The 16,257-nt window shown below is 43.0% G+C and overlaps 1 protein-coding gene across 17 annotated transcripts in view; it reads left to right on the forward strand.

Annotated features, from left to right (window-relative positions):
* The window catches only part of PTPRT (protein tyrosine phosphatase receptor type T), a 605,850-nt gene that overhangs the window by 567,145 nt on the left and 22,448 nt on the right, over positions 1 to 16,257 (forward strand). For all 17 annotated transcript variants that reach the window (XM_083746111.1, XM_083746125.1, XM_083746113.1 and 14 more), the window contains 7 exons: positions 495 to 571; positions 4,081 to 4,117; positions 6,541 to 6,638; positions 6,938 to 7,054; positions 9,042 to 9,196; positions 12,917 to 13,052; positions 14,945 to 15,094. In XM_083746111.1, coding sequence (XP_083602237.1) covers positions 495 to 571; positions 4,081 to 4,117; positions 6,541 to 6,638; positions 6,938 to 7,054; positions 9,042 to 9,196; positions 12,917 to 13,052; positions 14,945 to 15,094 — 770 coding nt within the window. The remainder of the gene's footprint in view (positions 1 to 494; positions 572 to 4,080; positions 4,118 to 6,540; positions 6,639 to 6,937; positions 7,055 to 9,041; positions 9,197 to 12,916; positions 13,053 to 14,944; positions 15,095 to 16,257) is intronic.

Consider the following 16,257-nt stretch of genomic DNA (forward strand, 5'->3'; position numbering starts at 1 on the left):
CAACAAGTGTTTTAGCTTGCACCAAGCAGGCTGTTTATAAAAAAACAAAAATATGGAATATCCCTAGCCTGCCTAGAGATAATTCTTATGCAAAAAAGTTTGCTTTTTGTGTCTGATTCAACTGCTTTTCTGCAACGATTCAGCTGTACAATCCAGTCAAGATGTTACAAAAGGTGGTAGTTTTTCAGAACTTTTTGAAGGAAATACTAAGACCAAGAAGTGTGTTAATTAGATCAGAAATCATACTAAGGGTGTCTGAGAAATGTGAATTTTATGAGTTCAAATAAATAACAGACAAGCTTCTGAATAACTCAGGCAGGCATTGAGTTGAAGCAATGTGCATTTAGCAGTTGAAGAAACATCAGTTAGTGTTGAAAATCCTTTCAGCCTGAATCTTCTATGTTCTTTCTTCTTTCTGCTGTTCCTATTTTCTTTGATACATATGTTCCTGCCTTCAAGTAACAAAACAACATATTTTCTTTGATTATTTTCAGATGATCACTCCAGAGTGAGACTGCAATTGCTGGAAGGAGATCCCCATTCAGACTACATAAATGCCAACTATATAGATGTAAGTGCTATGGAAACTTTTAAGGATCTTAATGGTGGGTGGGTGGGTGGGTGAAGTAAGTGAGATGATAATGTTTGTTCTTGGAGTAAAATAGAATTTGGAGCCTCCAATACTTTTTTTTTACAAGCTGTAACTTTTCAGCCCCACCTGAAATAATGCTTGCAACATTCCAAAATGCACAGTGATTTTATCAAAGCCCCAGCCCCGTGCAAATGTAGTGACTTCCTGATCTCCTGACCAGGATGATTAGATCAGAAACAAGCTCCCTTCTGTTGCGTCTCTTGTATCTATTTGTTCTCCCTAACTAGCACATGCAAAGTGTGAATTGACATAGTAGTCATTTTTGTCTAATGGAAAGCAGGAGACAGCGGGAGATTGTGATTTACAGTGCAATGGTCCCGCCTCACATTATTTGTTTTAGGAAAGAGGAAGCAGCCGGACCAGGTTAGATTATTTGTTCATCTAGGTTGGTATTGTTTAGTCTGAAAGGCAGCAACTCTAGGGTCTCAAACAGGTTTTTTGTTGGGGGGTTTTAAGATTACCTGTCAGTTTATCATTTTTAAATGGAACAAGGCCATAGCTTAGTGGTAGAGCACATGCTTTCCATGTAGAAATCCCAGGTTCAGTCCTTGCTATTACTATAAAAAAAATCAGGTAACAAGTGATGGGAAAGAGCTCTTCTTGAACCCATAGAACAAGTGTGGAGAACCTTTGGCCCTCCAGGTTTTGCTGAACAACTCCCATATTCATCACCTTCATCATCATCTATTAAATTTGTATACCACCCTTCATTTGAAGATCACAGGATGGTTCACAACATAAAAATACAAAATGAGAACACAAAATGCATGATAAAAAACAAACAAAAGAAAACCAATAGCTCACCTCCTACAAAGACATTTTAAAAGGCCATAGCATGTTTAATTAGCCCAAGGCATGGTTATAAAGAAATATTTTTTGCCTGGCACATAAGGGTGTGCAATGAAGTCACCAGGGGAGCCTCCCTGGGAAGAGCATTCCACAAATGGGGAGCCACTGCAGAAAAGGCCCCTTCTCGTGTGGCTGCCTTCCGGCCTCTCATGGAGTGGGCACATAAAGAAGGGCCTCAGAAGATGATTGTAGGGTCCAGGTCAGTGCATATGGAGAGTGGCAGTCCATGAGGTATGGCAGCCCTGAGCCATTTAAGGCTTGAATAGGGCCCAGAAACTAATTGGCAGCCAGTGCAGTAGGGTTAGGATTGGTGTTATATGCTCAAACCACCTTGCCCCAGTGAGCAACTTGGCCCCCGAATTCTGCACCAGCTGAAGTTTCCAAACCGTCTCCAGCGGCAGCCGCATGTATAATGTGTTGCAGTAATCTAACCTAGTGGTTACCAGAGCATACATGACATAAGTTAGGCTATCCCTGTCCATATAGGGGTGCAGCTGGGTCACCAGCTGAAGCTTATGAAACCAGAAATACCTCTAAGCTATGTACCTGCTTCTTCAGAGGTGTGTAACCCCATCAAGAGCAGGCAGCCCCCCATCCAATCCCCTTAACAGTGCCTCTGCCTTATTGGGATTAAGCTTTAGTTTGTTGGTTCTTGTCTAGTCCACTAACAAGGCAAGACACTGGTGCAGCACTTCCACTGCCTCACCTGCAGATGTAAAGGAGAAATAGAGCTGTGTGTCATCCGCATACTGCTGAGCACATGCCCTCAGACCCCTGGCCATTGGTCATGCTTGCTGGGAATGATGGGAGTTGTAGACCAGCAACAACTGAAGGGCCACAGGTTCTCCATAGCTGCTCTATAAAACAACTTCCTGTGTTCATATGATTAAACCTGGAACTTGTTGTGTTCTAGGCATATGCCCAATTGTCGAGCAATGGTCCCTTCCAAACACTACAGAGACAAGAGCAACTGTGCCTAATACAATGTCTAGTTTGGCTTTGAACTCAATGGGACTTTTCTACCAAGAAACAAAACAATCCAACTCATCAGGTTGTGTGTTTGGGTTGTTCAACTGAGTGGAAGTGTCCCTCTGCTCACCTCTGTCACTTTCACAGCCATCAGATGTCCTGGGCTTGACACAGACCTGATCACTGCACCGTCCTGGCACTGAGATCAGGCTCAGTTATTTGCTCCCCTCTAACTGCCATTGAAGTTGCAGAGAATTGCAGAGCTATGGGATGCTGGGGGGTGGGGAGTTTGGCTTGTGCCCTAAGTATGCAGCTTAGTATTTTGAAGCACAGGGCATGTAACCACTTGTATGCATCCTGATAATGTATAGCAATGGAAAGAAGGATGCAGACATCATTTTGAACACTTTCCATCTCATTAATAGAGAGCTGTGGATTCATGACTAAATGGAAAATGTATTAAGCAAAGTATTTAATAGCAGTCCTGTTTCTAATGTAAGTCTCTTTAATCCTTAATGATATCACAATATTTTAAAGAGATCCTTCAATTAAGGAAAAGGAAAAACATATTTAATATAGAGCAACCCACACAGTTTTAAAAATCACTGATGCCTGAGTCAGTTTTGACAAGAAACAGATGTGTTGTTTTCAGATGAGGGGACACAGATTTCTCCATGTTCAATCTATTAATGACTAAGTAAGTAAGTCTTCCTAAAGTGAAAGCAGTTTTAATAGAAAATATGAAAATGGAAGATCTGGTTTTCATGTTTGCAAGGTCACATAGGGTGATGTTCCCTACTGGTCCTACTCAGAGTAGACCCTTTGAAGTTAATGGGCATAAGTAACTTAGGATCATTAATGTCAGGAGGTCTAATCTGAGCAGGACTTGATTGAATAAAACCATTCTCCCCTCCATTTCTTGCTTTTGAAATATAAATGGTTTCAGAATTTTCACGACAGTAAGAAACATTGAAGCAGTTCCTGTGATGAGTTTACTGAATCATCAATGATACCGTGTGCTTTGGCCAACAGATAGATGGTGAAGTGGGAAGCGCGTCAGCAGTAGAGATGCTGGTGAATCGTGCTCCATCCCAGCTCAACTTTGACCTTTGGGAGCCTGTATTTCTCACCTTAAAGGGCCATAAATTGATCTTCACCTGAGATTTAGAAGCTAGAGAATCATTCCCACCCTTTTCCCACCCTGCTTTTCCCACTCTCCCACAACACTCCTCCCCTCAATCCCCATCCATCACTTACAATTAAACCACATTTACTGAGCAATTACAAGCAGCATTGGACCTCTGACCATAGATAGACAGACGGTTCTCCTATCTCTGGCACCTGGAGCTCTATGTAGAAATGAACCACAATGCAGTGTTCTTGTATTTCTTGGGAAATGTCGTTTACACAGTATAGTAGCATACACAATGCTCCAGGTAGCTAAGGAGGGAGGGTTCCCCCTTCCTTCTCCCCACCGCAGAGCACTACTTCTCTTTCAGATGAACATTGATGTGCATAGTACCAAGCAAGCTTCTAACCTTATAGATGCATATCTGAAGTACCCCTGAGATGGTAGCCTACAGAATTCATTTCTTTTGTTTTCTTTGCAGGGTTACCATCGGCCTCACCATTACATTGCAACTCAAGGCAAGTATAGCGAAACCATTCAGTTGTCCAAATGACATGGTATAAACATTTAGAAATAAATACATAATAATTGACCTAAAGATTTCTAGAAGTGACCTGTTGAGATTAATCAGTAATAAAGGCACATTCACAATTCTAGGTTTCTGCATTGATTAATGTATTTTTTAATGAAATAAAATCTGAATGGATGGCTAGTGGATGAATGGTGTTCATATTTGTGCAAATGTCTGTGGTAGAAACACAGAATAAATAGATGATGAGTGGTGTCTCAGAGAGAAAACTGGTGTCCCTGCCTACTTTGACTTTGCCCATTCTTTGGCTTTGACCCTGACATGACCAGCTCCGATCGCACTGGTCATCAATGTCTGCGGCCCTTCACTTTTGTTTAATTGAAAAAATGAATTCCTGGTGTACACAAGCAGATCTCCCTCTTTTGCTAGGTCAATCTACAATAGCAGTGAGCACTGTTTTCTCCTGCCAGTGGTAATGATCTGTCTGCTCCCAATGTAGATATTTATTTTCCCCTTGTTTTGGAGGTAGATCTTCACTCACCCCTTCTTCCCTGGTGGGTGGTTCACCTCAGGTGTCAACAATTCTTGGGCTGGCCCTGGATTACTCTCAAATGAGTATAACAGTTGTGAGGAACGTGTGGCCCTTCAGATGTTGCTGCACCCCAACTCACATCAAACCCAACCAGCATGGTCAATGGTCAAGGATGATGGAATTTATAATCCAGCAACATCTGAAGGAGCCCATGTTCTCCTTCCCTGTTATACAGATTATATAGTCATATAACAGATCAATGCAGCTACTGTTCTGGAAAGCAATTCCTTTCCGACTTTAGTACGTTATGTGTCAGAAGTGCGGACCACTGGGGGAGGCAAGCTTATTTGCCTCAAGCCTGGAAAAGATTACTTTTTATCAAATAAAATAGTGCCTCTTTCAATTGTTCTGAGACTACATAAAAAGAGGGAAAGCGGACTTTTAAAAGACAGGAGACATAAGGAGGAAATAAACAATCTGACGGGATGAAGAAATGGACAACTTGAGGAGGCATCAAAGGCCACACTGAGATGGGGGCTGTAGGTTGCCCATCTGTGATCTACAAGAAATGAAATGATACAAAATCTCAGAGCTTGAAGGATGATTTGTCTTCTGCTACAGAAGCACACACTGTATCATAACTGGAAGATGGCAGAAAAAGCCTGTTTGGTTTATGTCACTCCAGAAAGCAGAGACTAAAGAGATTGGTATTCCTGCAGCCTACACATGAGAAAAGTTTTAAAGCTCCAAGAGGCAGGCTGATAAAGCTGAGTAGAGACTATAGATTTTTGAAGACTCTTTAATGTGGTGTGATAGATCTTTCGCTGCCCACTGCTATATACATTCAATAAACAACAAGAGCTGTTTCTGATCAGAGGCCACAATGGGAAAAAGAAAATGAATATGTATACTCACGGGCACCAAGAGTTCTTACTACCTTCAAGTCTCCGAAAATCTATCTTTTATACATTTGCTGAAAAGGAACAATCTACAAAAATATACCTGAATTTCTCAGGCTGTTATTGGAGTGGGTGATTCATTTTTATTACAAACTGAACTTTTAGTGAGCCCATTCAAGGGGACCCACAATGATGCTTTTGATTAAGGAAAATAATCCAACTTTTTGCCTTTGATTTGAACAACAGGAAGCCCTTTTCGAGCCACAATATTCTTAGCACTACATTTCAGTACTGTTAAAGATACTTTCAAAAATAAAGTAATGCAGGACAAAGTCATAAATATGAAAAGAAGCATCTAGCAACATATCCAAGGGGAGGCAGCTTTCTGTTAAATGCCACACATTTTAATAATTAAACAACAATTAAGTTGTGACCCAGAAGTGTTAGGTTGATTCCAATGAAGTCTTTGTGCAAGTGGAATGACTTCTGTTCATGCAATAGAAGACCTCACCTCACCCAATTTCACCTCACACATGCTCAATATGTTCTGGAGAGCCCTTTTGGAGCAGATTTGAGGGAGACAAGGTGGAAAGAAATGGAAGGAAAGTGATGAGCACGGACTTTGTTGGATTGAACCCACTATCACCAAAAATCTCATCAAGTAACTTGGGATTCTAGCCCTCATGTTTATCTAGTAATTACCCTTCCCAGGCCCAGCACTGTAGATTTTATTTTGAGTTGTGTCTTCACTTCCTTCCTCATTTGTCTCCTCCATGGCTCCAAATTGAGCTACCAGTGTATCATTTTACATTCTGATCACTTCGCTGATTTAAAAGTTTTGTCACTCAAGAAAACACACAGGCAGTCCAGTCCACGCTTTAGGAGGTTTGGCATTTCAGCTGCGGTGGAGAAAGAAATGGATTGTGCTGCTATCAGCACATGGATGTACATTCTCTCACACACACTTCTTTTCGCCCTCAGGACCAATGCAAGAGACGGTCAAGGATTTTTGGAGAATGATCTGGCAGGAGAACTCTGCAAGCGTAGTCATGGTCACGAACCTGGTGGAAGTTGGCAGGGTAGGATGACGATTGTTCAAAGCAAATGTGGGGACAGATCTTTGTCTCCTCCCACTTTGACAGATGGACAGGGCAACCAACATATCAAAGCGTTGACCTGCAAGGTGGGGGGGAAGGGTCTCCTTCACTGTAGGTTTTTAAACAGAAGTTGGATGGCCATCTGTCAGGGATTCTTTAGCTGTGATTCCTACATTACAGGGGTTGGATTAGATGACTCTTGGGGTCCTTGCCAACCTATGGTTCTATTTGTAGCCATACATAATGTGCTAGCATTCAGTTTGTGATCTTTATTGTCATAGGTGAAGTGTGTCAGATACTGGCCTGATGATACAGAAGTCTATGGAGATATTAAAGTCACCCTAATTGAAACAGAGCCATTGGCAGAATATATCATACGCACTTTTACAGTTCAAAAGGTAAGGACACACTAGCCCTCCCCTCACCAGCAGATTCTTTTTCTTGCCACTAGGTCAAAGCTGTTCGACATTTCATTCAGATTACTGATGGGTAGCTATGGAGTTACCAATACTATTTCTAAGTGTACTAGAGACAGCTTAAAGAAGGATAACACTGTCAGTGACAGCTATATTCTACCCAGGGGCGTCGCTATGGTGCACTCCGGGTGCCATGTCTAGGGGGGGTGACAAGAAGGCACCCTGCGGGGGCTCGTTGGACACAAGCAGCCATCGCGCAGCTGCAAGCAGAGGATCCCAGCGCCGGCAGCAAACCACTACGTACAGCACATGTGTGGCATCGCACGCATGCACTGTACATAATGACGCCACACATGTGCTGTACAGACATGTGGGATCCCTCCAGTGCCGCTACAGCCGCATATAGAGTTCACGTCTGTAGCGGCGATGGAGGCGATGGAGGGATCCCGGAACCATCTGTACTGGAGCGGTGCCGCCGGCAAATCGCTATGTATAACGCATGTGTGGTGTCACTACATACAACGCATGTGTTGTATGTAGCACGCCGCACATGCGCCTTACGTAGCAATGCCCAACCCCGGATATCACGACGCCTTCATTTGCCCCTGATTCTACCTTCCAGAATCAGAGGCAGCATACCAGTTGCTAGATGGCACAAGCTGGCACAACACTTTTGCCCTTGCATCCTGCTTATGGGTTTCCCACTGGCCTCTGGTGGGGCCACTGTGGGGAAATAGAACCCTAATCTACATAGGCCTTTAATCAGACAAGGGTCTACTTATTTCTTAAGCATTGTTCCTATATGATCAGAATGGTGATGGTTAACTTTTATTTGTATATCTCAGAGAGATATAACCTGCTCTCAGATTTAGAAAATGTATACGTTTAGGCTTGTGTCCAATGCAGCGCTAAGTAACCATCCCTTTTCTGCAAGGATTTATGCTTACGCAACAAGCCTTTCACTTCTCTCCCACACCTCTAATATGTTATGGGAGTTTCCCCAGCCATTTTGAAGCAGATTTGGAGAGGACACAGGACACATGCAGAGAGAGGAGAGGAGAAGACATGTTGCACAAGTGTATACCTTTGCACTGATGCGACAGTTACTTTTAGTAACTGCATTAGATACTAGTGCTGCATTAGATACTACCCCCCCCCGCTTTGTTCACTTTATACATTTCAATTAATTCAAGACAATAATATATTTTAGAAGCACAAGTACACACAACACCAAAGAGCAGAAGAGAAACTTAAAAACAGAATTAAATTAGTGAAAACATTAAAAGAGTAGATAAAAAGGAAGACCACTGCCATTTTCACTATGCTAGGATTTTCTGAATTGTTATTCCTCATTTCACTTCTGTTATTAATTGGGAATGTAGCCTAACTGAATATGGTTCCCCATTGAAAGGCAGGGAGGCCTGGCATAATTGTGTACCATTTCTACTTTGGAAGGAGTCAGATCCTTTCATAGTCCGTTTTTTTAAAAAAAATCCAGCTTGCTGTTGGGTAGGTTGCCAGGCCATTTCTCACTATGGCATAAATGTTCTCCATTCAAAGCTTGGACCAGCTTTCAACATATTTCTGCATGCAAAGGCTTAATCAGCTTGCTAGTGTTCATCATGTTCCCCACACAAAGCCCTGATTGGACTCGGACTTTCCTCTTCTGTGAAATTAACTGTTCAACATCTCCTGCTAAAATGAATCCATCATAACTGGTTGGAAACCTGTTGTTGTCTTAGAGCCATCAAAGTGGCTTTTTCCGTTTTTCTCCTCTACCATGAAAAGCTGTGTATACAAAGTATATATGAAATGTTTTTGGGTGGAATTGGGTTTAAAATGTGACACAATTGTAAAGAAGTGGCTGGTTGGGGTGAGTGGGAAGGGTAGATGGCTTGAGAATTGATGGTGGTGGTGATGATGATACTACTATTACAGAAAAAACACTTTTTTTTGGTATCCTTCTTAGAAAGGCTACCATGAGATCCGAGAGATCCGCCAATTCCATTTCACCAGCTGGCCAGACCATGGGGTTCCTTGTTATGCCACTGGCCTCTTGGGCTTTGTTCGACAAGTGAAGTTCCTCAATCCACCAGAGGCGGGGCCTATTGTTGTGCACTGCAGGTATGCCTTTAATTCTCTCCCTCACTTCTTTTCATCCATTTTCCTCCTGGTTGTGCTCATTCCCTTGTCCCAGCAGGCACTCCACTACCTTGCCCTAGGGGGTCATGGGAATGAATATTGTGCAGCCTAAATCCCTGCTTTATAACAGGATCCTCCCCCCCCAAAAAAAATTGCTTCATGCATTAGCCTACTGCAGATTAACCCCTATTAGGTGTGTCACAACCAAATGGGAGAGATATGTGCTGTCACACAGAAGATGGAGCAAGCTTGTTTTCTCCTGCTCTTGGAGGGTAAGACCCAAACTAATGGATTCAAGTTAGGAGAATGGAGATTCCGACTAAACATCAGGAAGAACTTTCTGATGATAAGAGTGGAATGGACACTTTCAGAAGGTGGTGGACTCTCCTACCTTGGAGGCTTTTAAAGTAGAAGTTGGGTGGCCATCTGTCATGGATGATTTAGTTTCAATTCCTGGACTAGATGAGCCTCAGAGTCACTTCCAACTCTATAATTCTATGATTTTGTGGTAGCCCACTGCATGAGGTGGCTGCTTCAGCCTTCCTCATTGGTGGGTCAAACTTGATTGCACTACACATTTCTGAAGTCTTCCACTTGGAGGCTGGGTGGTGGAACTTACCCATAATAAGCTGCAAAGTTTAAAACAGGCATCTTTCCTTTGCAACAGTTATTTTAAAAGGGGACAACTTTTTTTCAGCCCAAGGGACGTGTTTCCTCATGGGCAACCTTTTGGGGTCTATATGCCTGTGATGAGTGGGGCCAGGGACAAATGTGGCATTGCCAGAGGCAGAAGTGGGTGGAGCAATGGATATGAATCTTACCTTTGTATGCAAGATCGTTCCAGCCATACAAGACCCAGATTTATCTTCACATACACATTTCTCCGTCCTCATAAGCAAATGGCATTACCGCAAGTTCAACAACACATTGCAGCCAGGCGAAACTCTCAAGGAGTGCACACAGTAAAGTCAAGGAGGAAGGTGGATGGCATGGAGAGAGTCTCAAGGGCTGGGATGAATGGTCTGATGGGTCATATTATTTCCCCAGGCCTGATGTTCCTCATCCCTATTTTAAAGCATGTTGATAGATAGCTGCTGGTTCAGGCCATGCCCCTAGTGGCACTGATGAACCCGAACATTTGATTCCTTTTCTTTTTAATTTTAGTGATCAAATGACATTCCCTCCTTTTAAAAATTTAAATGACTAGCCCAAAGTAGTAATTACTAAATTTTCCCTAATGCTTCCTTGGACAGTATTACTGTCATTCAGTATTTATGAAGTGCAGGGTTCCTCTAAATATAGAAATCTTACAGCTATTTGTTATAATTTTGAATTGCAGGAAGAGAGTTAACGTTAGGGAAGGGCCATTTATTCATTAAGATTATTCATATTATTCCTTCCCAGCTGTTGATTGATCTGGGCCATTGATTCATTGCCATTAATGTTTCTCTGCTTTGCCCATGCTTCCTGCATCTGAAATTTCTCTTGCCTTTAGGAAAAAGAGAAAGACTTTCTAGTTTCTTCTGTTCTTTACAGATTGGGAGAAGGGAGATCTGTGATAAGGCTTGTATTTAGAGCCTAAACATTTGTTCATCCAAACCTGAGCTTTTGTGCCTGGGACAAGTAGCTGGTAGATGTTACTGGGACCTGTTGATGGTCCTGTGAATCAATGAAGGGTAGAGGTGGTGGCTGAGGGGTACAGCAGTCACCACTGTGGAAATGTGTGGTTGCTAGCAAACTTTTCTTTTCCTGGGGTGAATACTCAATCAGCCACTGAGTGCTTGCCCAGTATTGACTGAGGTGCAGCCACCACCACCTCCCAGCTACTACTGGTGCCACTTGCCGGCACTGATTGTCCCATAACAGCAGCCAGCGAATCCTATGAGTGGCCTTCTTCACCAGCCAGTAATAAGTAGCTACTTCAGCACCACTTCACTTCAGCACCATATTCAAGGCTCTGTCTCAAAATCTGGTTTTCAGAAGCTCGTCTCCTGAATACTGGAATTAATATCAGATAGAGCATCCTGGGTAATGGCAGATCACATCACCCTCATCACAAAAAGGCAAACTACAGAGGCAGAATCCTCAAAATATGTATCTGTTGGTGCACTGCATGTCTTCAGATGATAGGTTTATACATTTCAGTTAGAAGGTTTAGAAATTCCTCCCCACAGCGGGGAAGAAACAAATGCCTGCGAATACAAAATTAGCATGTTGGGGAGAAAGGTCTAGACCAGCGGTTCTCAACCTGTGGGTCCCCAGATGTTGTTGGACTACAACTCCCATCATCCTTGAGCTCTGGCCTTGCTAGCTAGGGGTGATGGGAGTTGTAGTTCAACAACATCTGGGGACCCACAGGTTGAGAAAGGCTGCTCTAGCCCATATTGGCTGTGAGTCTTGGAAGACCTGCTCCTTACCTTGCATGCCTTTTTATACCTGGCCTGGGAGGATGGGGCCCTGACTGACTCCAGCTACAAAAGCCAAGGCTGCTGAACGGAGTCTTGGCCTGGGGTGCTTGTTGTGGAGGGGGGTTGTTGAGGGGAAGGTTGTTGCTGTTTTGATGTTTGATTTGTGATGTTTTAAAATACATTTTTAATGGATATCTATCGACTGGTTTTATTATCTTTTGCATGTTGTAATCCACCTTCAGTATACTATAAGAAAATGAGGGTTGCAAATAGTTAAACAAATAAATCAGTACAAACATTACTGGACAGTCTTAATACCCCAGATACTCAGAACGGCGAGATGCTTGCTTTGAAACTTCTTGCCACCAGGTCTGGATATCCACCTGTATTATCTGAATAATTTGCATAGGGCAGAGATTAGAAGGAAACCACTAAGCATTGTCCAAATGTGTCTGGACAATGACACATTTGGAGAAACTGGAAGTTTGCTTTTAAAAAATGAAAAGCTGAAGAAAGACCCCTTTGAAATCTGACTTCAGAGTCTATCTCTCTCTGCTTGTCAACAGAAATGCTGTTCCAAGCTGTTTGATATACATATGTGTTTTTGTTTTTAATTTAGGGTATTGCAGGGAGTCCTGGGACGCAGGTGGCGCTGTGGGTTAAAGCCTCAGCGCCTAGGACTTGCCGATCGAAAGGTCGGCGGTTCGAATCCCCGTGGCGAGGTGCGCTCCCGCTGCTCGGTCCCAGCGCCTGCCAACCTAGCAGTTCAAAAGCACCTCCCGGTGCAAGTAGATAAATAGGGACCGCTTACCAGCGGGAAGGTAAACGGTGTTTCCGTGTGCGGCTCTGGCTCACCAGAGCAGCGATGTCACGCTGGCCACGTGACCCGGAAGTGTCTCCGGACAGCGCTGGCCCCTGGCCTCTTGAGTGAGATGGGCGCACAACCCCAGAGTCTGGCAAGACTGGCCCGTACGGGCAGGGGTACCTTTACCTTTACCTATTGCAGGGAGTACGACTTGCTATCTTGGGTCTTCTTTTCCCTTTTGGTATTTTCTCCATTCTTTCTTTTAATATCTCTGCTCCATACCTGTTCCTGAAGTTTTCTAGCCTTGCCTTCCCCAGAGAACTGGAGTGGCACTGCAGTGCTGTCCAGACCTTCAGGGCAAAGAGGGACTAATGAAGGAAGACAGCTGAATTTACAACACTCATTCCCACCACCACCACTGAATGCTCTGCCTTTTCACGGTCCATTGATCTGGTCCCTGTTTCTCTCCCCCTCCCACCTCTCCTTCAGTGCTGGTGCTGGGAGGACAGGGTGCTTTATTGCCATTGACATCATGCTTGACATGGCAGAGAACGAAGGTGTGGTGGACATATTTAACTGTGTGCGGGAGCTGCGATCCCAGAGGGTCAACTTGGTGCAGACGGAGGTAGGTGTAAGGATGCATTTTCTTGCCTGTCAGCTTGTTTCCAAGAAACAGCTCTGCACTACCAGATGGCTGTAGCCTATATAATGGAAGAAAAGGCAAACATGTGAGTGTATCTAGTATGCCTGCGAAGCCTGGTCAATTAATCACTTGGTGCAATTTGTGGAATTATGTTGAAGGGTTTGCAAAGTGCCCCTAATTAGTGGGCCAGCAGATATAATTTATTAAATTTATATCCTGTGCCCTTCCTCTGGAAGGAGCCCAGGGTGGCAATGATCTATATTTATTTTTAATACAAGTACCTAAAAAAGCACAGGCTGCTGGCTCTATCTGAGAAGAGGCATTTCACGTACACATACAAGGAAATGTCTCATAATCTAGTGCCTGAATATGCCATGCACATGCATCATTGAAAAACAAAGTCTGCTTTCATCACTGGAATCACGCAGCGTAATTTGTAACGCACAAGCTAACATTAAACATCTATCATTAGCTTCCAAATCCATCTCACAAAGCTGCTGCTATTAAACCCACCAGTTTCTATTAATTGAAACACAGTCTGAACTATATCCAGCCTCTTTAAATTTCCCCAGCAATCATTCAATTCAAATCTACTTTTTAGCTGGGAAAATCTGAGGTGGCCATAGTCCTTGTTTTGCATTCAGCATCTGTAATCCAGGCAACTTCAAAATGAGAGATTTGACATGATCATCATCACAAGTTCGTATACATTATGTTCATCCCACCTCTCACTAGAACTGGATGTCTTAAGTATTCGGTTACTTCACACATTACACATTAGGGACACAGGTGGCGCTGTGGGTTAAAGCCTCAGCGCCTAGGACTTGCTGATCGAAAGGTCGGCGGTTCGAATCCCTGCGGCGGGGTGCGCTCCTGCTGCTCGGTCCCAGCGCCTGCCAACCTAGCAGTTCGAAAGCACTTCCGGGTGCAAGTAGATAAATAGGGACCGCTTACCAGCGGGAAGGTAAACGGCGTTTCCGTGTGCGGCTCTGGCTCGCCAGATGCAGCTTTGTCACACTGGCCACGTGACCCGGAAGTGTCTCCGGACAGCGCTGGCCCCTGGCCTCTTAAGTGAGATGGGCGCACAACCCCAGAGTCTGTCAAGACTGGCCCGTACGGGCAGGGGTACCTTTACCTTTACCTTTACTACTTCACACATTACACCTCTTAGCAATACACATATTTTATATTTATACCCCAAATGTAAGAGATTATTTTGACAAACAAGTTTTTGCAAACATATCACAATGCAGACATGCTGATCAAGGATCTGTGATTGCCATCAGACCCTGTTGAACGTAAATATGGTGACAAACCTGGGTTTGTCTCCACCGACATAAGTAGTGAAATGGCCCTTTTAGAAAAAGCAGTTATGTTCTCAGAACAATCAATAATTAAAAACCAGGTAAAATATTTCATAGGTAGAATATGTCACAGAATAAAATCTATGTCCACTTGTAAACCTTTGCTTAAGCATGTACACCAGGAATTGTAGTTACATGTTGTAGAATGTAAATTGCCATATGCATGAATGGTGCTATAGAAATAATTAACTGGAATCAGTTTTAATGCTGGAGATGGATTAAGATCCAGGCAAAACTTTGCCTATCATTCCACCTGCCCAAATGCTTTTTAAAATCCATGTTTTGACATGTGTTTGCCTTGGCATTGGGTTTGCTTTTATCCAGGAGGGGAAAACACACACACACAGTGAAAAAATGCAAGCCCTACCCACTCCAGTTGGACGGTAGGAGTGTTTTGTTGACCCGAGAACTCTGAGAGAGAATGTTGGGCATTTCATTATTAAAGTAGGATGTGTAAGATTGATCCTGAGGAGACTGACAATGATCAATGTACAACTTCTTACTGCGTAGGAACAGTATGTCTTCGTTCATGATGCCATTCTAGAAGCATGCCTTTGTGGCAACACAGCCATCCCTGTTTGTGAATTCAGATCCATATACTACAACATCAGCAGACTGGATCCGCAGACGAATTCCAGCCAGATTAAAGATGAATTCCAGGTAAAATAAAAATAAAAATGCAGACCTCGTATTTTGTCAGTCATGGTATAGGTGATGATTGGCATGTCTCAAATTATAATAGGGTGCCAAGGATCCTCGCATGTATATTGTCAAAATGTCCCCATTTGTCACCTTCCGTGTATTAGATACAAAAGAGAGTGTACATAGCTCACAATGGTATATAGTCAGATTACAGATTTTCCCTCCTTCCTGGGAATGTGGAAGCACCATTTATAGTAAAAACACATGGTTCAGTAATGGAAACCAAAAGAGGGTCAGGCTGAAAAGACAGTGGCTATTGGGAGGGGCCCCGTTGCATGGATATGTAAGTATGAACAAGTATGTTCATGTATGGGGAGTGGGGGAGAAATTTGATTCAATTCCCATTTGAAGACAAACCTATCTAGTTCACACTGTATGAAATGCTACCATCCTTCCAAATTCACACTTTGAATTTTGGAAGTCATCCTTCGAAATTTGTACTTCTCTGAATTTTGCAGTGCAGTTTTCCAGGCAAGTGAAGTTTACAAAAATTCAATTACAAGAGTAAAGTATACAAAAAGTGCATAAACAACTGGAAATAACATTCCAAATTATTAAGGGTATATGAGTACATTAGAATAAATATACACCAGAATACTCGTTCTTACTTTTACTTCTACATAACCACAGGCTGTCCTCACACACCTGATGTTATGGGACTGGGCTCCCAGTCAGTATGTGTTTAAGCCAGGCATAAGTTAACTACTGAGGTGAGTTTCTTTGTTTGCAGTTTTGTTTGTGTAGCAGATGTCTGTGCATCAGATTGCATTATTTCTCTCCATTTGCAAGACTGCTGAAAAGTTACAGTTCCATGAATCGAAGAAAAGGTGATCAACGGGTACCACAACTTCTGCTGCAGATATTTAGTGCTTACACAAAGGAAACATTTAGGTTGAATGGACTCGTTCGCTAATGTTTGCCTGGGGCTGTGAAACAAAAATGTAACCATTTCTCTCACAGCAGTGAACAAAATGTTCTGCTTCCATTCACCAAATTGTTTGTAAATTGGTTTATGTTACAAAGCTCACCTTGCTTCATCTGAAAATGGCCATTATGAAGCTAGAAGATGGACTTTCTCCCTTTGAAGTATGCCCCAATCTCATTAACATTTTGTTTACAGC

This window comes from Podarcis gaigeae (genome assembly GCF_964106915.1).
Source record: "Podarcis gaigeae genome assembly, chromosome: 6".
Lineage (NCBI taxonomy): Eukaryota > Metazoa > Chordata > Lepidosauria > Squamata > Lacertidae > Podarcis > Podarcis gaigeae.